We start from the raw sequence: 23,781 nt of genomic DNA on the forward strand, positions 1-23,781 counted from the left end.
AAGAGGAGCCATCAGGCGGATGTGGGGGCCAGGAAAAGGGGACTCATCAGGTGGCTGTGGGGGTCAGGAAAAGAGTAGCCATCAGGCGGCTGTGGGGGATAGGAAAAGGGGAGCCATCAGGCGGCTGTGGGGGATATTAAAAGGGGAGCCATCAGGCGGCTGTGGGGATCAGGAAAAGGGGAGCCGTCAGGCGGCTGTGGGGGTCAGGAAAAGGGGAGCTGTCAGGCGGCTGTGGGGGATAGGAAAAGGGGAGCCATCAGGCGGCTGTGGGGGTCAGGAAAAGGGGAGCCGTCAGGTAGCTGTGGGGGTCAGGAAAAGGGGAGCCGTCAGGTAGCTGTGGGGGTCAGGAAAAGGGGAGCCGTCAGGCGGCTGTGGGGGTCAGGAAAAGGGGAGCCGTCAGGCAGCTGTGGGGGTCAGGAAAAGGGGAGCCGTCAGGTAGCTGTGGGGGTCAGGAAAAGGGGAGCCGTCAGGTGGCTGTGGGGGTCAGGAAAAGGGGAGCCATCAGGTGGCTGTGGGGGATAGGAAAAGGGGAGCCGTCAGGCAGCTGTGGGGGTCAGGAAAAGGGGAGCCGTCAGGTGGCTGTGGGGGTCAGGAAAAGGGGAGCCGTCAGGTGGCTGTGGGGGTCAGGAAAAGGGGAGCCATCAGGTGGCTGTGGGGGATAGGAAAAGGGGAGCCATCAGGTGGCTGTGGGGGATATTAAAAGGGGAGCCATCAGGTGGCTGTGGGGGTCAGGAAAAGGGAAACGTTTTGGCTTTTGGAAAAACAAAGCGCAAAAGTGAGCATTGTCTGAAAAGCAGTACAGGCTACAGGTCGGGGAAGTGAAAGACTGGAAATTGGCGGAAAAGTGTCAAGTGCTGCAGGTCGGAGAGTGACCCAAACCGCTCACAGCTTGAGACGCCATTTTTTTCTTTTTAATCTCTATTATGTCATATCTCCTAATATCTAAAATTAAGACAAAAGCAGTTAATGTTTTTTGTTTTATTTTTCACATGGACAGATAAGTGTTTTGCTGTAACTTGTAGTGCACAGCCATGATGTAATGGAGTTCTGGTACTCCCAGTAATGGCTGCATCATTGGTTGCCATAGAGACAGAACTCTGCGCTTGGAGCGCAGCGGGATGACGTCAGCGCGTTCTGTCTTGGCTCCGCCCCCAGCGTGCGAGGCGTCGTTACGTTCCGCCCATCATCCTTTATCGCCATCTTGATTACCTCGTGTTGGCGCGGAGCTGTGCGGTAAAGGTGAGCGGCGCTCCGGGCCCGGGTATACCGCGCTCCGGTGAGGGGGGAGGGGACTGTGTCACCAGTGGGCTGTGTGTGGAAACGGTCGCTTTACTTATTAGTGGAGGGCAGGGCCCGGGACTGACTGGGGGGGGATGGCGGCTGGTCTTGGGCCACTCTGGTGTAATTCTGCGGCTAGTGGAGGCGTAGACATGGCGGCGGAGAGCGTGTGCGGCCCTTACCCTGCAGCAGCGGCGCCACAGTGACTCCTGTGCGGGTATAGAGAGTGCGCTGTGTATAGACGATGCGGCTGTGCTGCAGCAGGGGCCCTCCTGACGCCTGTGACTGGAGTCCTCATTTGTTGGGGTGCGGGCGTCACTTCTGCCCCAAAATTATCAGAAATGTGCAAAGTCAATAATCCTATACAATGTTCTTTCCTTTTTAGCCTTCAATTGCACGGAATAACCTCTTCTCTCCAGGTGCTGCAGTACAGTTGCACCCAAAAAAATACACCCCTTATAGTAAAAGTAATTCTGCCATTTACTGCTTTAAAATTTAGCAGTCCCTTTCTTTTAGATAACGCTTGTCTTGTTTTACAGTTTGTTGCCTTGGAGACCGACCACCACTGCTAGATGGTAGAATGTGCGCAGTGCCTACAATATCCTTCTGTTGGGTTTGTGAGTGCTGCTCTGAGGCTGGAGCACAAGAAACCCCCAGGCAGTGCAGCTGCCCACAAGCTAGACGGTAGTGGTGGTCGGTTTCCTAGGCAATGAGTTGTAAGCAAGTATTAAAGGGGTTATCCATTAGGTTACATTGATGGTCTAGCCTTAGGATAGGTCATCAATGTCTGATCAGTTGGGGTCAGACACTCCACCGATCAGCCGTTCGCTATCCTTGCAGCCGGAAACGCTCAGTTCCGGGGCTGCTCCATCTTCTGATAGTGGCCGTGCCTGGGTACTGCACATCCGCCTCCCATTCTAATCAATAGGAGGCAAAGCAATCACTGATCTCGGGGAGACCAGTTTGGGAAAACACTGCCAGCAGCCAGCGAAGGCTCTCAACACAGTGAAATCCTAGGTGCATTGCCCCCTGGGAAGTATGCAAATCAAAAAAGGTCTGTGGAGCCTCTGTTAGGAGTCTCAACACAGGAAATAGTCAGATATCCCTCCGGAAAGGACCTAGCCAAGGAGTGGCTCTTTTTAGGAGACCACCATAACCACCATATTAAGTGGCCCTTTTAGTCAATATCCAGCTCTTGACGAGTTTAGATATGACAGGAGAAATACCAAGGCCAGGTATCCATCCACAGAAAACTGTTTCGGGGTATTGCCCCTCATCCGTGTGGAGTAGGATTCTGGCCAGGTGGAAGCAATGCCTAGTAGACCAACAAGACAAAACAATCACTGATCTCGGGGAGACCAGCCAGAGAAAACACTGCCAGCAGCCAATGGGGGCACTCAACACCGTGAAATCCTAGATGCATTGCTCCGAGATCAGTGATTGTTTTGTCTTGTTGGTCTACTAGGCATTGCTCCCATCTAGCCAGAATCCTACTCCACACTGATGAGGGTCAATACCCCGAAACAGCTGTCTGTGGATAGATACCTGGCCTTGGTATATCCCTTGTCATTTCTTTAAACTCGTCAAGAGCTGGATATTGACTAAAAGGTCCACTTAATATGGTGGTCTCCTAAAAAGAGCCACTCCTTGGCTAGGTCCTTCCCGGAGGAATATCTGGCTATTTCCTGTGTCGAGACTCCTAACGGAGGCTCCACGGACCTGTTTTAATCAATAGGAGGCACGTGCAGTACTTTTCGATGGCCGCTATCAGATGACTGAGCGATGCCAGAACTGAGCATTTCCAGCTGCCGCCGGGACAGAGAGCAGCTGACATGTGGTGTCAGACCCCGGCCAATCAGATGTTGATGACTTATCCTAGGGATAGGCCATCAATTTCAGAGTAATGGACAATCCCTTTAATATCCAAAGAAAGCCAGCAAAGTGCTTGGCATTCTGAACACCCTCATACTTTCCACTTATGAAGATGGGACTAACCCTTTACTACACTGTGGATACCCCCACCCACACCTTCCAGGAACAGAGTGCTGTCTGCTTTATCAGTGTAATGCCGGGTACACATATCTGGCTTTTCGCCGGTTTCACGGGTGCGGCGCACACCAGTACAGTATGATACAGTACAGTGGCAGCGCCGCAACTTCCGGGTCACATGACAGCATGTGACCGGCGCTTGTTGCGCTGCCAGTGTACTGTATACACTACTGGTGTGCGCTGCATCCGTCAAACCGGCGAAAAGCCGGATATGTGTACCTTGCCTAAATGATAAATTAGGCTGGGACATCAGGTTACTGAAAACTACACCTATAATGCCAAACAAAGAGAAACTCAGTAAAAAGTGTAAAAGCATCAGATCCAAAGTCTTATTGATGGGATGGTGTATATCTGTATGTACATATCCTCCTGAAGGTTCCTCCGTCGACCTCATGGCTGAGGATCCTGACACTGCAACCACCCAAGACCAGTCCTAAGTATGGACTGTTATGTCAGGACCAGCTCTGGGCCTTATAACATTTTGGGTGTTATCGGTCACATTCCCATAGGCGGGCCCTGACCTTTTGTCCAGTGCCCGACTCTAGGATGGAAAGACTTTTAAGTTACATTCAGACGACTTTCCCTATTTTGCAGACCGAATAAACAGATCTGTGGAAAGCAGAAGGTTTCCTTATAGATTTGCTAATTCTGATCTGCAAAACAGATGAGGATAGCAATGTGCAGAAGAAACCACGGATGCGTAAGGAGTTCCTTTAATTTTTATGGCAGTATACATTCCTGTAGGATGTATATGTAGTGGACTGAGCAGAAGACTGCTCTGCCGCAGGTTACAGCATCGGCAATGTGGATGACTTCACAGAAACGCGTCCACATGCTGCAAAGATAATCTAATTCCAGATGTCACCTGTTGCCTTGCAACCAAGGCCGAGGTTTTTGTTGCATATTAGGCCGCGGCCACACGCGGGACTATTGCGATCCTCGCATGACACGGCTCACTCTCGCAGCACAGCAGGACCCAAGTGTCACTGCGACTGAGGTCCAGTGATGCAATTGGACCACAGCTGCGGCAGGCCGGTGCTGTGGAGGGGCGGGTCGGTGCTGTGGAGGGGCGGGAGGGATTTATCTCCCTCTCCTCCGTTGCCGTTGCCATTCTCGCCCTGCACTCAGTACACTAGTGTACCGCAAGTGCAGTGCGATTTTTCTCTCGCCCCATAGACTTGAATGGGTGTGAGAGAATCTAGGATCGCATTAGTCGCAGCATGCTGCGACTATTTTCTCGGCCCGATTAGGGCTGAGAAAATAATCGCTCATGGGTGCTGGCAAATAGGTTAATATTGGTCCGAGTGGAATGCGATGTTTTGTCGCATTCCGCTCGCTCCGATTTTCATGCCGTGTGTCTTAGGCCTTACCGTAAAGCTTTCTGCCAGTAATGTAGGCCGATAAGTGATATACCAGTCACGAGTTGATGGGTAAATTCCATGGTTCTGTTTCCCTGCCGTTTGCATAGTGTCGGTACCACATCTCCTTTTTTCATTGGGCAATGTAATGCCGACATTATTTATCAGCAGGCAAATAAGCATTTTTGCCCTTTGTCGGTTGATCTGTGGTTTTACACTGGTTATGGCTGTGTGCACGCTGCATCTTTTGTGGTGACCACAAAGATGCATATTTTTGGTCCCAAAAAAATGCTCCTGGAACATGCATTTTTTTTTTTTTTGCTGCGTTTTTTTTTTTTCTTTAACAGCGTTTTTGCCTGATGAGTTTAAGTCAAATCTATTGACTGGAAGGGCTCAAAAACACAAATAATTGACATGCTGCATCTTTGTGGTCACCACAAAGATGCAGCCAAAAAAAAATAGCTGCTGGAAGGAAATGCATGCAGTTTTGGGACCAAAACTGTACCCAAAAAATGCAGCGTGCGCACAAGGCCTAATGGTCATTGATAATGGCTGTTATCCATCAATGTGAAAAGGTCACCTGTAGCCAACGCTTTTCTTGTTCTTTTGACAATCATTACTCCTGACTCTCTGGAGGCATACATGCCTGGCCCAGAGGATCATGCATGTGTTCTTGTCTGGAAGCGGGGGAGTGACCCACTGCCAGACAACGTAAAAACAGAACGAGATGTGTTAAAGGGAACCTGTCATGTTGGTTTTTTATATTAAACTGTCCCCAATGTGTTTTGAATGACACAATGTGCATCACTAACATGGTTTTCTAAGAAAAAAAATCCACATATTTACCTTTTTGAAAAAAAACAAAACATCAAAGAACTTTATATGGTTAGGTAAATGCAGTACAGACCTTAGTTTTCAGTGATAAGGGGTGGTCTTATTGCTTGGTTCAGCTACTGAGGTCATGATCTTTTTATGAACTTGGTCACGCGCCCCGTATTGTAATTGATTGCACCACAGGTCCTTCAACATCACGTCTGCAATGCTGCGCTCCACAGGTCATAACTTCATAACTATTTTTGCAATGCTGAGCCTCACCCATTATGGTCACATCAGTGGTGGACATAGAGGGAAAAAAGGGTCCCTGTGCAAAAACAATATATGGGCCCTTTGCAGCCGAAGAGCACATAATACCCAATCCTACTTGCTTTGGATGTAGAAAAGGGCCCCCCAACCTCTTGGGCCCTTGTGAGGCTGGACAGGCTGCACCAATGATATGTCCGCCCTAGGTCACATTGTCAGAGCTCCTAAGTATTACATGTCATCTTGGGAGTGCTGTGACCATAATGGGTGAAGCTCAGTGTTGAAGTGGTGGTTGTGAAGGACCTGTGGTGATCTCACAACCATGTGACTAATTGGTAGCGCTCAGCAGGAGTGGTGTTGAAGGACCTGTTGTGTAATCAATTACAATGCATGGGCGTGATGAAGTTAAAAAAAAAAAGACTGCCAACTGCTGAACCAAGCATTGGACCAACCCTATAAATGAAAACTAAGGTCTGTACTGCATTTATCAAAGTATATAAAGTCCGTTTGTAAGATAAATATATGGACATTTTTTTTTAAACTTTTTTAGAAGCCTTCTTAGGGTGTTTTTTGGTGTTTTTTTTTAGCTGCAGATTTGCCTTGCTTTTATGCAAATCCATGCTAATAGAACACTGCTTTTTACAGTCCCAGCAAAGTCTAAGATTTCTGAAATCTCATGCACACAAACACCTGCAGATTTTTTTTTTTCTTTTGTCAAATACCTGCTTTTTTTTTCCAGCGTTTTTAAAAGAATGAGCATGTCAATTCTTTTGTGGTGGTTTTTGCATTGAAACCACCCACTTTGTAGAAAAAACGCTGTAAAAATGCCCAATAAAAGGGGACATTGCAGCTATAGGTCCCCTTACTGACAGCCAGACTGGTTTGTCAGGTCTCCATAACGAGAATAGTCTTCCCCGTGGTCCCCACATAGCTTCTATAAGTCAGATCAGATACCCACACTTTGCACTGATTAGGGGCAATCACCCCAAAACAGTGTCTGCAAATTGGAATTGGGTCATTCCGTGTCAAGTGGACCAGTTTTAAAAATCGTCCCCACTCGACGTTCTCCAATTTTGCTGAAAATTTATAAGGATGTACATGTATGTTTGAAAAGAGGTTCTGTAAATTTTTAGGGCCAGATCTCAAATATATTGGGCACTGTTGACCTTTCACTGGAGGCCCCCCCCCAAGCCTGCGGCTTCAGCTAAGAGGATTTTGCAAACTTTGGCACATAGCCATTAGAGTTCTATACTGGCTATGATGCTGAAATTTGGCATACTAGCTCAACTTTTGCTGCTAAACGCGATAAAATTATTACCGGCTATGACAAAACAATATTTCGGCCGCAATTTTGTGCCAAAGTAGCTTGCAAAACGCCTCGCTTAAAATTTATGCCAAACTTTGCCCATATATAACTCAAGACCAAAAACCAATAGGAACTGGTGCTTTACCCTGTACACCAAACATCTTCATGACTTTGCATTGCTGCAATATCACGGTCAAAGCATATGTATTTGTGGAAATATTCACACCCACATATGATGAAAAACTTAAAAAAAACGAATTTTACCTATTTTTAGGTCAAATTTCCCAAAAAGGGTACCCCTAAAATATATTAATTCTGTTATCATTTGAAAGAGCACATTTTTCTCTACAAGGATCATTGGGGTTTTTTTTGGAGCCTCTCCATTTAAGAAAAGAAAAATGCCACTGAACATGGTGTTATTTATTAATACGCAATGAATGCTAACTGCACTATTCAAACCCTTGCGTTGGTCCATGGTGGTTATACCAATTCCCACAACCAATTCCCTAAGAATTGGTATTATAATCCTATTAAGAATTGTAATAATGCTGGCTTTCGAGAATTGGCCGCCCCATCGCCTAGGAGCCATGGCCGATAGCCGTGCAAGGCAAGTCGCGGGTGGTCTCTTTATCGCAGGTTCCAAAGCCTGAGGGTGGGTGTCTTTGCCTAGGATCCCAAGCCTAATATTGGGTATCTTTTGTTGGTTCCCAAGCCATAATGTTCAGTCTAAGTGGTCTGGAATTGTTGCTGAATTTGCAACATAATGGGTTCAGAGAAGCTGTATTGTCGGCCCATTGCTGTTGCAGCTGGTGCTGGAATTATTGCAATGATCGACTGCTCGGGAATCCAGCATGTATCATTTCTCACAGGCCAGTGAAAGAAGCTAGCTGCTCCATGAGGATGCATAAAATGTATTAATGCATCATGGTCGTCGACTGAAATTTCAGAAATATTTCCAATCCACCAGTTCCTATGGTAAATGCAGGCAATGTATTGCCCTGGCTGGAGGTTTGCAATTGGCACAAAAGGCATTTCTGATCTGACAGATCCATCTACATGGGCAATGACAGATGAAGGGTCATTTGACACCCTTGAAATGCGAATCTTTTTGTCATCAATTTCATTCTCCATCACTAAAAAATAAATAATATATGCATTAAAATGTAACAATAGTCAATAGGTTTATAGGTTTTTGATTATAATAGACATTGCTAGCAACAATACAACTCTGTAACATGTGATAAGAATCTGAAAATCAAACACGAAATCAATGCATTACGTGCATACATAACACCATGTTCAGTGGCATTTTTCTTTTCTTAAATGGAGAGACTCCAAAAAAAACCCCAATGATCCTTGTAGAGAAAAATGTGCTCTTTCAAATAACAGAATTAATATATTTTAGGGGTACCCTTTTTGGGAAATTTGACCTAAAAATAGGTAAAATTCGTTTTTTTTAAGTTTGTCGTCATATGTGGGTGTGAATATTTCCACAAATACATATGCTTTGACCGTGATATTGCAGCAATGCAAAGTCATGAAGATGTTTGTTGTACAGGGTAAAGCACCAGTTCCTATTGGTTTTTGGTCTTGAGTTATATATGGGCAAAGTTTGGCATAAATTTTGTGAGGCGTTTTGCAAGCTACTTTGACACAAAATTGCGCCCGAAATATTGTTTTGTCATAGCCGGTAATAATTTTATCGCGTTTAGCAGCAAAAGTTGAGCTAGTATGCCAAATTTCAGCATCATAGCCAGTATAGAACTCTAATGGCTATGTGCCAAAGTTTGCAAAATCCTCTTAGCTGAAGCCGCAGCCTTGGGGGGGCCTCCAGTGAAAGGTCAACAGTGCCCAATATATTTGAGATCTGGCCCTAAAAATTTACAGAACCTCTTTTCAAACATACATGTACATCCTTATAAATTTTCAGCAAAATCGGAGAACGTCGAGTGGGGACCACTGGTCCACTTGACACTGAATGACCCAATTCTGATCTGGCATAAATCCTAAGTCTTAGGAAATGTCTCGTTAAAGGGCCACTTTTAGGATTGCTACTTCCAATAGGTGGCGCTAGAGTTTGTCTCCTTCCTCCCTGGAGGGACAATTCAAAAAAAGTCTGCTCATATAGCTCAATGACTTTGCATTACCTGTTGCATTCTTAGGTGGGTGATGTGGATCACAAATGTGGGTTTTTATGACTTGAGATTTTGCAAGTCATTATAGGCTTATGGGTGTGACTGGCAACAAGTCACCAAAGCTCCGTCCTTTGCAGCGGCCAATTGCTGCACAATAATCTTTCATAATGTGACCCTGAGTAAAGTTTGTCGCTGCACCATGACCAACCCCTAATATATGGGGATACCCTAATATGTTACTCTTATAACATGAAAAGTTTCGTTTTTTTTTTTTTATTTATTCAGTCACAACTACCTAAACTTTTCATACAGGTTTTTACAGGGGAATGAATATGTAAAACTACAGCTACATGTAGCTTTTATGCTATTTATCTGCACGGTCTGAATAGACTAAAGTTTATTTTCCCTATAGTTGCTATATTGCAAAAAGGCACCATGTGCAGATCCTCTCCAGTAATAGTAGTGACCACTACATGACCCTGACCATTGAGAAGTGCTGACCTGATGCTTCCATTTTTATCTGTGAGCCCCAGAAGATGTAATGCTCCGTGCCATCGTGTGTTGTTGGTTTGTTTTTACACACTACAGCATTTTACTTTATTTTACATAGCGAATGATTACCTGACGCCTGGCTGAAATATGTCCTCCCACTAGTGTTATGTATCCACTCTTCGTTAAAATCTAATCCGCGTGGAGCAGGGTCAGCTAGGCCTGACGATTGTGTGACGCTGGCAAGATTGCGGCTCCTGGGATTTGTGCTTTCCTTTTAACTGCCCCCATAAAGAGATGCATAAAGATTTCCAGACAATGACACTTTGTCTTAAGGTGGCTTTACACACTGTAACATCGCAAACGACATCGCTGTAACGTCACCGGTTTTGTGAGGTTATAGCGACCTCCCCAGCGACATTGCAGTGTGTGACACACATCAGCGACCTGGCCCCTGCTGTGAAGTTGTGATCGCTACAAATCGTTCAGGACCATTCTTTGGTCCTTTGTTTCCCGCTGTGCAGCAAAGTTTTAGTGTGTAAAGGGGACTTTACAGCGACTTCGTTAGCGACTTCCCTTTCAAAAAGCTGCTTTACAACGTCCCCAATGACTAGCTAGGTCGTTCTGCAGGTCCGGATCGTTGTTGGCCAGGTTTGCCTGTTTGACAGCTCACCAGAGACTTTGTAGCGATCCCGGCCAGGTTGGGATCGCTGGTGGGATCGCTAGAAAGTTAATGTGTAAAGGGGCCTTTAGGCATGCAGTAATTGCAACATAAACTCAGGCCAGGTCTAAACAGGCCAGCAATCAACTTGCGTTGACATCCACTCATCTCAGACTTGTCAATTGAGGCCTAAGCCACACGGCATAATAATCGGTGCGAGTGGAGTGCGATAAAACCTCGCATTCCACTCGGACCAATATTAGCCTGTGTGCCAGCACCCATGAGCGATTATTTTCTCAGCCCTAATCAGACCGAGAAAACAATCGCAGCATGCAGCAACTGTAAGGGCTAAGCCACACGGCGAGAAAATCGGTGCGAGCGGAGTGCGATAAAACATCGCATTCCCCTCGGACCAATTCTAGCCTGTGTCAGCACACATGAGCGATTATTTTCTCAGCCCTAATCGGACTGAGAAAACAATCGCAGCATGCTGCGATTGTAAGCTGAGTCTCTTTCTCTCGCACCCATTCAAGTGAATGGGGCGAGAGAAAAATCGCACTGCACTCGCGGTACATCGGTGTACTGCTAGTGCAGTGCGAGAATGGCAATAGCCGGCTACACAGTAGAGAGGGAGAGAAATCCCTCCCTCCTCTCCTGAGTGCCGGCCCGCCCCCCGCAGCTGAGGTCTGCTCGCACGAACTGACCTCAGTTGCAAGGACACAGGCATGACACTCGGCTCTGCTGTACTGCCAGCACGAGCCGAGTCTCATGCAAGTGGATCGCAGTAGTGCCCGTATGGCCCCAGCCTAATGCAATCATTGTTTCTCTTGCACCCATTCAAGTCTATGAAGCGAGAGAAAAATCGCACTGCACTCGCAGTACACCGGTGTACTGCGAGTGCAGGGCGAGAATGGCAATAGCCGGCTACGGAGGAGAGGGGGAAATAAATCCTGCCCTCCCCTCCTCAGCCGGCCCGCCCCCCCCCCGCAGCTGAGGTCCGCTCGCACGATCAGACCTCAGTCGCAGGGACACTCGCATGACACTCGGCTCTGCTCTACTGCCAGCGTGAGCAGAGTGTCATGCGAGGGGATCGCAGTAATCCCCGTGTGGCCCCATCCTTACATTGTGGATATTTTTGCAGCACATGCATGAAAATACTTTAATATCATGGACAATGCATGGGTTTACTACAATGCATGTTGAGAGAGATGACATGGTGTCTTTAAGATCAATGGCCTGGTGCACGTGTTGTGGGATGAAATGGTGAAAAGCTCCTGGCTGATAAAGCATTTGATGTAAAGCTAATTGTGTGACCGGCTTTACTTAGGCGTACTTCTCACATAGCGAGATCGCTGCTGAGTCACGTTTTTTGTGACGCAACAGTGACCTAATTAGTGATCTCGCTGTGTGTGACACTGAGCAGCGATCTGGCCCCTGCTGTGAGATCTTGCTCGATGCACACAGCGCTGGTTCATTTTTTTATTGTTGCTCTCCCACTGTGAAGCACACATCGCTGTGTGTGACAGCGAGAGAGCAACTATCTGAATGTGCAGGGAGCCGGCGTCTGGCAGCCTGTGGTAGGCTGTAACCAAGGTAAACATCGGGTAACCTTAGTTACTAGCGTCCGCCGCTCTCACGCTGCCAGTGCCGGCTCCCTGCACACGTAGCCGGATTACACATCGGGTAAATAAGCAAAGGTTTGCTTATTAAGCCGATGTGTACTGTGGCTACGAGTGCAGGGAGCCAGCACTAAGCGGTGTGTGCTGGTAACCAAGGTAAATATCAGGTAACCATACCCGATGTTTACCGTGGTTACGAGTGTCGGCAGCTTCCAGACGCCGGTTCCCTGCAAGCACAGCATCGCTTCCACGTCGCTGCTGGCTGGGGGCTGGTCGCTGGTGAGATCTGCCTGTTTGACAGCTCACCAGTGACCATGCAATGACGCACCAACGATCCTGACCAGGTCAGATCGCTGGTGCGTTGCTAAAGTGTGACGGTACCCTTACCCTGATCTGCAAATAAGGACTTCATAAACCTTAAATTTCATCATGTGTATGTGATATAAAGCACTTCCCAGTTGCCATCTTCTGCCCTTCCTGCAACGTGTGACCGCAGCTTTTTCTTCCTGACTTTCACTGTGGAACGTTAGTTCCCTTTTTTTGTTCTGAGAGGCTCACTCTGGGTCTCACAAACTTACATTGGGAAAGTTACTTGCGGTCCACACTGCTGCACCCACCTTGCTCTATGGCAGGACTGGAGCTGCGCTGGAAACTGCAGAAGACAGCAATTGGTAACTTTTTTAATGCACATACTTTACTGATGGCTAATAGTGGAACAAAAAACAAAACCGCTGTAGTAGAACCTTGCATAGAAATACCTCATTGGTATCAGTATCTTGAACCACTGGATACTTCACATGTGTCCAGCCCTGCATTAGTTACAAATGGATGATCATTTGGGACGTAAGTGCATATACACCAATAGAAAAAAAAAAAAAGTACCCAGCTGTCACTTTCCATCATCAGTGTGTGTTAGGCTGCTTTCACACTTGCGTTGGACGGCTTCCGTTGCTATCCGCCGCCTTGAGGAATTACGGTACCCGTTGCAGGAAACCGTTTTATTCCTCATTGACTTCTATTAGCTACGGATGGCCTTGCCTTGCATCAGTCAGCCGACGCTGCGTTGCATCCGCCTGGCAGAGGGAACACTGCATGTAGCGTTTTTCTGTGCTTGGCGCAGTGTCAAAAAAACGCAACCTGCAGGATTCCGTCGGCGGCCGTTGTTTTTAGAATGGACGCCTATGGTGGCAGATTCCGTCATTTGACGGATTCAGTTAACGCATCTGTCGTTACACAACTGCGCATGCTCAAATGTGTAAAGTCAAGAAAAAAAAACTATAAAGGATTGTTTTCTCCATCGTTTCATTGGGGGACACAGGACCATGGGTTATGCTGCTGTCACTAGGAGGCTGACACTAAGTAAACAGAAAAAGTTAGCTCCTCCCCAGCAGTATAACCCCTGAGCCAGAGGCGGACTCAATCAGTTTTTTGCTTAGTGTCGTAGGAGGCTGATGTGGGCCGACTGGGCCCTCTTCAGCCACTTGATTTTTTGCGTATATTTTTTCATTTTTCTCTCGGCGGCGCTCGTCGCTCTCATTTCAGTTCAGAGGCTTATCACTTCTCGTCCCACGACCAAGGTGTTTCACGCAGAGAAGCGTCCATCTGGCTCGGCGGCATCGCCGTCCACTAGTAACGTGGGACCTTAATCTAGCGATGGGTTCACCTCACGGCTCTCGGTTTGAGCTTTTCCGAGGGCTTCTTACTCCCACATGTTTGGATAGGTGGGCTCCTCGTGGCCGTCTCCTTGTCTCAAGGGGCATCAGGGCGGACAGCTCTCTTGTTGCCTTTGTTCCCCCCCTTTTTTCCAGGTCCTCCAGTAGGGCAAGGGGGGTGCTCCGGCCACTACCCTCCCTTCGGTCCAAGGCAGCCCGCCTTTCCTTCCAGATAAGGTGTTTGGGGTTTCGGGTTCGGTTCTAGTACCTTCTCTCAGCCTGAAAAGAGCCTAGTTCGTTCCAGAACGGGTACGAGCCCTCAGTAGGTTGTGCTCTCAGGACCGCACTTTTCGGTCTACTCCGACAGTCAGTTCATCTTTTCAGGACAGTTCATCTTTTCATCCGGTCCCAGGAGGCGCATGCTGGCGCCCAGGGCTAAGATTTCCATAGGGATCCTTCCGTGATAGGTGAAGCCTATCGCATGGAAAACGGACCTCCGCCGTTTTTTTCTACCGTCCAAGGAGAGTCTCTTGGATGATTGGACTACAGACGTGGACGGACCGAGGTCTGCCGGGCCTCCTACTGCTCTAGTAGGCAGACCTTTACTAGTTCCTATCAGGTCACACCCAAGCTTTGGCAGTGGCCAGTCTTGCCGTTATCTTTGCGGGCGGCAGTAGCACACCTGTAACAAGGTAGGTAATTGTAGGTCTGGGTCAAGTCCGACTGGAGGTAGCGGTTTCCTACCGATCTCCGGTGATGGTTCTCTTCCCACCCAGGGACTGCTTTTGGACATCCCATGGTCCTGTGTCCCCCAATGAAACGATGGAGAAAGATAGATTTCTTCGGCGCTCCATTGGGAGACCCAGACGATTGGGTGTATAGCTACTGCCTCCGGAGGCCACACAAAGCATTACACTAAAAAGTGTAAGGCCCCTCCCCTTCTGGCTATACACCCCCAGTGGGATCACTGGCTCACCAGTTTTTCTGCTTTGTGCGAAGGAGGTCAGACATCCACGCATAGCTCCACTGTTTAGTCAGCAGTAGCTGCTGACTATATCGGATGGAAGAAAAGAGGGCCCATATAGGGCCCCCAGCATGCTCCCTTCTCACCCCGCTTGTGGTTTGTAAGGTTGAGGTACCTATTGCTGGTACGGAGGCTGGAGCCCACATGCTGTTTTCCTTCCCCATCCCCCTGAGGGGCTCTGAGGAAGTGGGATCTTACCGGCCCCAAAGCCCTGAGGCCGGGCTCCATCCACAGACCCATTGAACCTGCTGGATACGGAGCTGGGTACCGTTCAGGGACATGGCCCTGCACCATTCAGGTACTCTGTGTCCCCGTACACAGGCACAGCACACTCCAGACTTGCTGGGTGTGCTAGTGCGCCGGGGACAGTAAAGGGTTACAGTCACTGCAGCCTAGCTGAATGACTTTATGTATTGGGAACTACCGCGCCGGACGCTCCGGGAGCGGCGGCGCGGCTGGGACTTGTAGTGCGCCGGGGACTTAGCGCCGACCGCGCTTTTACGGCGGCGGCGCTTATAAATCCAGTCCCCGGCTTTTGCGGCCTAGCTCCGCTTCGTTCCCGCCCCCACCCTGTCAATCAGCAGCGCCGAGGGCTGGAGCCTTATTTACATGCTCCAGCCCTCTCACTGGACACTGTGGGACGCCGGTTTCCCGCTCTGACTTGGGGCACGCCCACGGCCCGCCCCTACTCACACGAGCTGGAGAAGGACGCCGGCAGCCATTCCTGCAGTCCGAGCTGAGAGAACGGACTCTGGGCAACCAGGCACAGGACTAGGGCGACCACACACCCGCTTATAGGCGGGCGGTAAGCGGCACCTGAAGTGCTGACCCCACTAAATACCGCAGTTGTCCATTTGTATTTTATGCTTACACTGCATAGGTCGCTATTTTTGGCTATATGCCCTCTTAGATGGCGACACATCAGCAGCAGGAAAGCAGGGGTGCTAAGGCACAGGCTTTCTATGCTGCTTGTATTGCATGTACTGAAGTGTTCATGTGTATTTATGCTTGTATGCTATACACTGCACTGTACGGTCGCTAGTCTTGGCTATTTTCGCCTAGAATGACTAGACTACAGCAGCAGAAAAGCAAGGGTGCTGAGGCACAGGTTTTTTCTATGCTGCTTGTATTGCAGGGGTTGCAGTGTTCATTTGTACTTATGCTTGTATGCTATACATTGCACTGTATGGTCGCTATTCTGGGCTATATTCCCCTAGATGGCTAGTCTACAGCAGCAGAAAAGCAGGGGTGCCAAGGCACAGGCTTTCTATGCTGCTTGTATTGCATGTGCTGCAGTGTTCATTTGTACTTTATGCTTGTATACTATACATTGCACTGTACGGTCGCCATTCTTGGCTCTATATCCTAGATGGCTAGTCGGCAGCAGCATATAAGCAACACAGGCTTTCGATGCTGTTTTTACTGCATGTGATACTGTTCCACGGCACTGAACCCCATTGTGTGCAATGCTCCCCTGTAGCACTTGGTCAGCCGGGGTCTCTACTAGACGTGGCCAAAGGAACCACCTGTCAACCCTGTCCAAGGACAGGGACGGAGTTGCAATGGGATAGAGACTTGCAGTCCGGACAGGCCATGGGCAATCTGGATCAGTGCTCCCTGGCCACCCTCATTTGGAATAAAATCGGTGCTCCGGGGGGGGTCCCAGGAGGCTCTCTGTATGATGAGGCAGACGTAGCTCATCAGGACTTTGATCCTGACACCGCTCTCAATCCGGATACACCGGATGGTGACGCCATAAGGAATGATCCTATAGCGTCCATCAATGGAATGTTGGATCTTTCTCCCTCAGCTCCCCCAGCGGAGGAGTCAGCTTCACAGCAGGAGAAGTCCCATTTCAGTAGCTCAAACGTATATTGAGTATTTTTCTGGCCACGCTGACTTCAGAGAAGCAGTCCAGGAACACCACGCTTACCAGATAAGCGTTTTCTCCAAACGTATTAAGGATACACGTTATCCCTTTCCCCCTGACGTGGTCAAGCGCTGGACCCAGGGTCCAAAGGTGGATTCTCCAATCTCCAGGCTTGCGGCTAGAGCCATAGTTGCAGTGGAGATGGGACTTCACTTAAAGATGCCATTGACTGACAGATGGACTCTGGTTGAAATCTGTCTATGAGGCTATCGGCGTGTCGGTTGCTCCGGCATTCACAGCCGTATGGGCACCCTAAGCTTCAGCTGTTCTTGCGCAGCTGGTCTTGAGCATATGTACATCTGTGCCGCAGGGGCATCCGTAACCTCGCAATGTCTGCATTGCGACTTACCCTATTAATGCTGTCCTGGAAGGACAGTCGAGGTTTCGGTCCTTCCCAAGCTCGGGCAGGTCCCAATTGTCCTCGTCCAAAAGGGCTGAAAAGCCTCAGAGGGGCTCAGCTTCCGGCCGGGCTCAATCACGCCTAAGGAAGGCAGCCGGAGGAACCGCTACCAAGGCGGTCTCCTCATGACTCTCAGCTCTCTCATCTCTCCGCATCCGCGGTTGATGGCAGACTCGCTCGCCTTTGGCGACATTTAGCTGCCACAGGTCACAGACCGGTGGGTGAGGGACATTGTGCCCACGTGCACAGGACAGAGTTCTGTTCTCGTCCTCCGACTCGATTCTTCAGACCGTCCCCACCTCCCCACCGAGCCGATGCTCTTCTGCAGGCAGAAGGAGTGGTAATCCCTGTTCCTCTTCAGGAACAAGACACGGTTTTCCTCCAATCTGGTTGTGGTGCCAAAAAAGGATGGCTCTTTCCGTTCCGTTCTGGACCTAAAACTGCTCAACAAGCACGTGGAGGCCAGGCGGTTCCGGATGAAACCCTCCGCTCCGTCATTGCCTCAATGTCTCAAGGAAATTTCCTAGCATCAATAGACATCAAAGATGCTTATCTCCACGTGCCGATTGCTACAGAGCACCAATGTTTTCTACTTTTCGTGATAGGAGACGACCATCTTCAGTTCGTAGCTCTGCCATTCGGTCTGGCGACAGCCCCACGGGTGTTCACCAAGGTCATGGCGGCAGGGGTAGCAGTCTTGCACTCACAGGGACACTCTGTGATCCCTTACTTGGACGATCTACTTGGCAAGGCACCCTCTCAAGAGGCATGCCAACTCAGCCTGAATGTTGCGCTGGAGACTCTCCAGACGTTCGGGTGGATCATCAACTTCTCAAAGTCAAACCTGTCACCGACCCAATCACTAACGTATCTTGGCATGGAGTTTCATACCCTCTCAGCGCTAGTGAAGCTTCCGCTGGACAAGCAGCGGTCACTACAGACTGGGGTGCAGACTCTCCTTCAAGGTCAGTCGCACTCCTTAAGACGCCTCATGCACTTCCTCGGGAAGATGGTGGCGGCAATGGAGGCGGTTCCGTTTACGCAGTTTCATCTGCGTCCACTTCAATGGGACATTCTCCGCCAATGGGACGGGAAGTCAACATCCCTGAACAGGAAAGTATCCCTTTCACAGACGGCCAAGGACTCTCTGCAATGGTGGCTTCTTCCCACCTCATTATCACAGGGAAGATCCTTCCTACCACCGTCTTGGGCGGTGGTCACGACAGACGCGAGTCTGTCAGGGTGGGGAGCAGTTTTTCTCCACCACAGGGCTCAGGGTACGTGGACTCAGCAGGAGTCCACCCTTCAGATCAATGTTCTGGAAATCAGAGCAGTGTATCTTGCCCTACTAGCCTTCCAGCAGTGGCTGGAAGGAAGGCAGATCCGAATTCAGTCGGACAACTCCACAGCGGTGGCATACATCAACCACCAAGGGGGGACACGCAGTCGGCAAGCCTTCCAGGAAGTCCGGCGGATTCTGATGTGGGTGGAAGCCACGGCCTCCACCATATCCGCAGTTCACATCCCCGGCGTAGAAAATTGGGAAGCAGACTTCCTCAGTCGCCAGGGCATGGACGCAGGGGAATGGTCCCTTCACCCGGACGTGTTTCAGGAAATCTGTCGCCGATGGGGAAGGCCGGACGTCGACCTAATGGCGTCCCGGCACAACAACAAGGTCCCAACCTTCATGGCACGGTCTCGCGATCAAAGAGCTCTGGCGGCAGACGCCCTAGTGCAAGATTGGTCGCAGTTCCGGCTCCCTTATGTGTTTCCACCTCTGGCACTCTTGCCCAGAGTGCTACGCAAGATCAGATCCGATTGCAGCCGCGTCATACTCGTCGCCCCAGACTGGCCGAGGAGGGCGTGGTATCCGGATCTGTGGCATCTCACGGTCGACCAACCGTGGGCACTACCAGACCGACCAGACTTACTGTCCCAAGGGCCGTTTTTCCATCGGAATTCTGCGGCCCTGAACCTGACTGTGTGGCCATTGAGTCCTGGATCCTAGCGTCTTCAGGATTATCCCAAGGGGTCGTTGCCACCATGAGACAGGCTAGGAAGCCCACGTCCGCTAAAATCTACCACAGAACGTGGAGGATATTCTTATCCTGGTGCTCTGCTCAGGGAGTGTCTCCCTGGCCATTTGCATTGCCTACCTTTCTATCTTTCCTGCAATCTGGGTTAGAAAAAGGTTTGTCGCTCGGCTCCCTTAAAGGTCAGGTCTCGGCGCTATCCGTCTTTTTTCAGAGGCGTTTGGCACGCCTTCCTAAGGTGCGCACGTTCCTACAGGGGGTTTGCCATATCGTACCCCAGTACAAGCGGCCGTTAGATCCATGGGATCTGAACAGGGTACTAGTTGCCCTCCAGAAGCCGCCCTTCGAGCCTCTGAGGGAGGTTTCACTTTCTAGACTATCACAGAAAGTGGCTTTTCTGGTAGCGATCACATCTCTTCGGAGAGTGTCTGAGCTGGCAGCGCTGTCATCCAAGGCTCCCTTCCTGGTCTTCCACCAGGACAAGGTAGTGCTGCGCCCCATTCAGGAGTTTCTCCCGAAGGTGGTATCCTCTTTTCATCTTAATCAGGATATCTCTTTGCCTTCGTTTTGTCCTCATGCAGTTCATCGGTATGAGAAGGATTTACATTTGTTAGATCTGGTGAGAGCACTCAGAATCTACATTTCCCGCACGGCGCCCTTGCGCCGTTCGGATGCACTCTTTGTCCTTGTCGCTGGTAAGCGCAAAGGGTCGCAGGCTTCTAAGGCCACCCTGGCTCGATGGATCAAAGAACCAATTCTTGAAGCCTACCGTTCTGCTGGGCTTCCGGTTCCATCAGGGCTGAAGGCCCATTCTACCAGAGCCGTGGGTGCGTCCTGGGCATTGCGACACCAGGCTACGGCTCAACAGGTGTGCCAGGCAGCTACCTGGTCGAGTCTGCACACTTTCACCAAACATTATCAGGTGCATACCTATGCTTCGGCGGACGCCAGCCTAGGTAGAAGAGTCCTGCAGGCGGCAGTTGCCTCCATATAGGGGAGGGCTGTCTTGCAGCTCTATCATGAGGTATTCTTTACCCACCCAGGGACAGCTTTTGGACGTCCCAATCGTCTGGGTCTCCCAATGGAGCGCCGAAGAAGAAGGGAATTTTGTTACTTACCGTAAATTCCTTTTCTTCTAGCTCCTATTGGGAGACCCAGCACCCGCCCTGTTGTCCTTCGGGATTTTGGGGTTTTTTCGGGTACACATGTTGTTCATGTTGAACGGTTTTTCAGTTCTCCGATGTTACTCGGAGTGAATTTGTTTAAACCAGTTATTGGCTTTCCTCCTTCTTGCTTTTGCACTAAAACTGGTGAGCCAGTGATCCCACTGGGGGTGTATAGCCAGAAGGGGAGGGGCCTTACACTTTTTAGTGTAATGCTTTGTGTGGCCTCCGGAGGCAGTAGCTATACACCCAATCGTCTGGGTCTCCCAATAGGAGCTAGAAGAAAAGGAATTTACGGTAAGTAACAAAATTCCCTTCTTTTGTGTACTCACCGTAAAATCTCTTTCTCTGAGTCTTCATTGGGGGACACAGCACCCACCCTACTTGTATTTTTTGGGTTACATTTTACCGGTCTGTTGCCTCAGTGGCCATATTCCCAGGCCATTGGTCGCACGTCTATTTGGTTATAGTTTTTTTCCTTGTCTTATTCAGGATTGTTTGGTTCTCCTCCTACTGCTTGTGCAGTAAACTGATTGAGTCCGCCTCTGGCTCAGGGGTTATACTGCTGGGGAGGAGCTAACTTTTTCTGTTTACTTAGTGTCAGCCTCCTAGTGACAGCAGCATAACCCATGGTCCTGTGTCCCCCAATGAAGACTCAGAGAAAGAGATTTTACGGTGAGTACACAAAAATCTATCTATTTTGTACAATCCATAGCATCCGTTGTGCCGCTATACGCAATGCGTCCGTTACACAGCGCAATGCTATGGATGCCGTTCAACGCAAGTGTGAAAGCAGCCTTACTCCTGACAACATGGTTATATGTGGGATTGGGCTTTGGTAAGTGAGCTGTACATGCCTGAGGTGGCCTCTGTGCAGATTTCTTAGTTCCTTTTTGTTCATAATAATCTCTAAGGTAGTAATTTTAGCATTTAATTGCTCTAAATGAGCGAATTATTTTATATTTTTTTTTCACTACAATCTCTGTTTGTACGTAAGTTGTGTTCTAATGTACTTGTTTTCTTTCAGATTCACCATGAATCAAGAAAAACTAGCGAAACTTCAAGCTCAGGTCCGGATAGGTGGTAAGGTGGGTATTCATATATGTACCGTATTTTTTTGGTTATAAGACGCACTTTTCCTCCCATCCATTTGGGAGGAAAATGAGGGGTACTTGTTATAATCCGAATATAGCTTACTGGCAGTTGGTGGAGAAGGATTAGCAGGAGGCAGGGCACTGTGCTGCGGGGGCGATTTTGAAGATGTCGGCGGTGCAGGCTTCAAATAATGGCACCTGGAGTCGGCACATGCGCAGATGGACCTCTTGGCTCAAGATCTCATCTGCCTCCGGCCTATTGATCTCCTATTAGCGGACTTAAAGAAAATTGCGCCCGGAGGTGGCGTGTGCACAGATGATATCTTGGCTTATCATTGATCTGATGGCTTAATCTGTACACGTTCCGACTCCGGGCGCCATTTCGTTAAAGCCCGCGCTGCTGACAGTTTCTGGATCTTGCCTACCTCACAACGCCTGCTGCACCACCTGTGACACAGCTTGTCAGATCGCAGCCACTTATTAAATTTTGTTTGTGCAATACCAAAATGGATATCCCCATCTTTAGTAGATATTTACCCATAGAATAGGTGATACCCATGCACGCCGCTGCTTCACTCAATGTCAGCGATGGTTTAATTTATCGCACAGCTCTCTCCATCAGCCCCATAAACATCGAGTGGCACAACACAGCACGTGCACGACCCGCACTCCATTGATTGGGGATTCAAGGACCCCTGTTTTCAGTATATCTGGGGTTCCTCCACAGTTGGTCACCTTTATCATCTACTTCTCACCCAGCCAATGATGGCATTCCAGTGAGTGTAAGAAAATTCTCTATAGAGAAGATGCAGGGATTTTCATCCACAAATGATGGCTTACACATGTAATTTACTGAGGACGATATTTGCCTCCCTCTAGGGAACAGCCCGCAGAAAGAAGAAGGTTGTACACAGAACAGCCACAGCAGATGACAAGAAACTTCAGAGCTCGCTCAAGAAACTGGCAGTAAATAACATTGCCGGTATTGAGGAGGTAAGCGGTCTCAATAATTGGGGGTTCTATTCAGAAGTAAAGGTTTTCTCTTCAGGTCTGCTTTACTCTTCCACACGAGGATGTTTGCTCTAGTACAGATACAGCATCTCGCGTTAAATAATTGGGTGCACTATTATGTATTATATGCCTTCCTACAATATAAAGTATGTGGCTACAAAGCACGCATGATGATCCCAAATTTGGTGCGGGGATCGCCATGCATTTGAGGGGTATATCCAAATATAGAGAATGTTATCCTATATTGATATCGCCTACTAAGTATTCATGAGACGTGCACATCATGGTTTGGTCATCGCACCTGGTACAAGATACTTAGCCGGCCATAGTGTTGTAATCTCTTCACAATCTTTATATCTGATTTTATCCCGCAGGTTAACATGATTAAAGACGACGGCACAGTTATCCACTTCAACAACCCCAAGGTTCAAGCTTCCCTCTCTGCCAACACATTTGCAATCACTGGTCACGCAGAAGTCAAGCCGATCACAGAAATGCTCCCAGGTATCCTAAGTCAACTGGGAGCCGACAGCCTCACAAGTCTCCGTAAGCTAGCCGAACAATTCCCCCGCCAGGGTAAGAGTCCAGAAATTAATGTGAACATATTTGCAGATTTCTAATGTATAAGAATTGTGAACTGGTGAATGCATAGTCTTACTGTGAAGCTACCAAATATTTCACAATAAGAACCTGCAGAACAATTAGGCTGTGTGCACACGTTGCGTTTTCTTTGTCGCTCCATTGGGAGACCCAGACAATTGGGTGTATAGCTATTGCCTCTGGAGGCCACACAAAGTATTACACTTAAAAGTGTAAGGCCCCTCCCCTTCTGGCTATACACCCCCAGTGGGATCACTGGCTCACCAGTTTTGTGCTTTGTGCGAAGGAGGCAACACATCCACGCATAGCTCCACTTTTTAGTCAGCAGCAGCTGCTGACTATGTCGGATGGAAGAAAAGAGGACACATATAGTGTCCCCAGCATGCTCCCTTCTCACCCCACTGTATGTCGGAGGTGTTTGTAAGGTTGAGGTACCCATTGCGGGTACGGCGGCAGGAGCCCACATGCTGATTCCTTCCCCATCCCTTTTTACAGGGCTCTGGGTGAAGTGGGATTTACCGGTCTCCAGGCACTGAGACCGTGCTCCATCTACAGCCCCTGGAGAAGATGCTGGATGGAGCGGAGTACATCAGGGACATGGCCCTGCTTCCTCAAGGTACTCTGTGTCCCCGTGCATTTGGCGCTCACACCGCAGCATGCTGGGTGTTGTAGTGCGCCGGGGGACATCAGCGCTGCGGCGCCTGTGCCATGGCCTCATTCAGCTTTGCTGAAGCAGGCTCACTTATGGGAATTGGTCGCGCCGGCCGCTGGGACTGCGGCGCGGCTGGCACTTGTAGTGCGCCGGGGACTTCAGCGCGGCCTGCGCTTTTACGGCGGCCGCGCTGATAACTAGAGTCCCCGGCTTTTGCGGCCTGCTTCCGTTCGTTCCCGCCCCCAGA

General features: G+C 49.1%; 1 protein-coding gene across 1 annotated transcript in view; it reads left to right on the forward strand.

Moving 5' to 3' along the window:
- Window positions 1-1,155: 1,155 nt before the first annotated feature.
- The window catches only part of BTF3L4 (basic transcription factor 3 like 4), a 75,769-nt gene continuing 53,143 nt past the window's right edge, over window positions 1,156-23,781 (forward strand). Inside the window, exons 1-4 of the mRNA XM_075320086.1 lie at window positions 1,156-1,239; window positions 21,205-21,265; window positions 22,151-22,264; window positions 22,657-22,858. Coding sequence (XP_075176201.1) covers window positions 21,212-21,265; window positions 22,151-22,264; window positions 22,657-22,858 — 370 coding nt within the window. The 5' untranslated portion in view covers window positions 1,156-1,239; window positions 21,205-21,211. The remainder of the gene's footprint in view (window positions 1,240-21,204; window positions 21,266-22,150; window positions 22,265-22,656; window positions 22,859-23,781) is intronic.

The sequence above is a fragment of the Anomaloglossus baeobatrachus genome, chromosome 8, assembly GCF_048569485.1.
Source record: "Anomaloglossus baeobatrachus isolate aAnoBae1 chromosome 8, aAnoBae1.hap1, whole genome shotgun sequence".
Lineage (NCBI taxonomy): Eukaryota > Metazoa > Chordata > Amphibia > Anura > Aromobatidae > Anomaloglossus > Anomaloglossus baeobatrachus.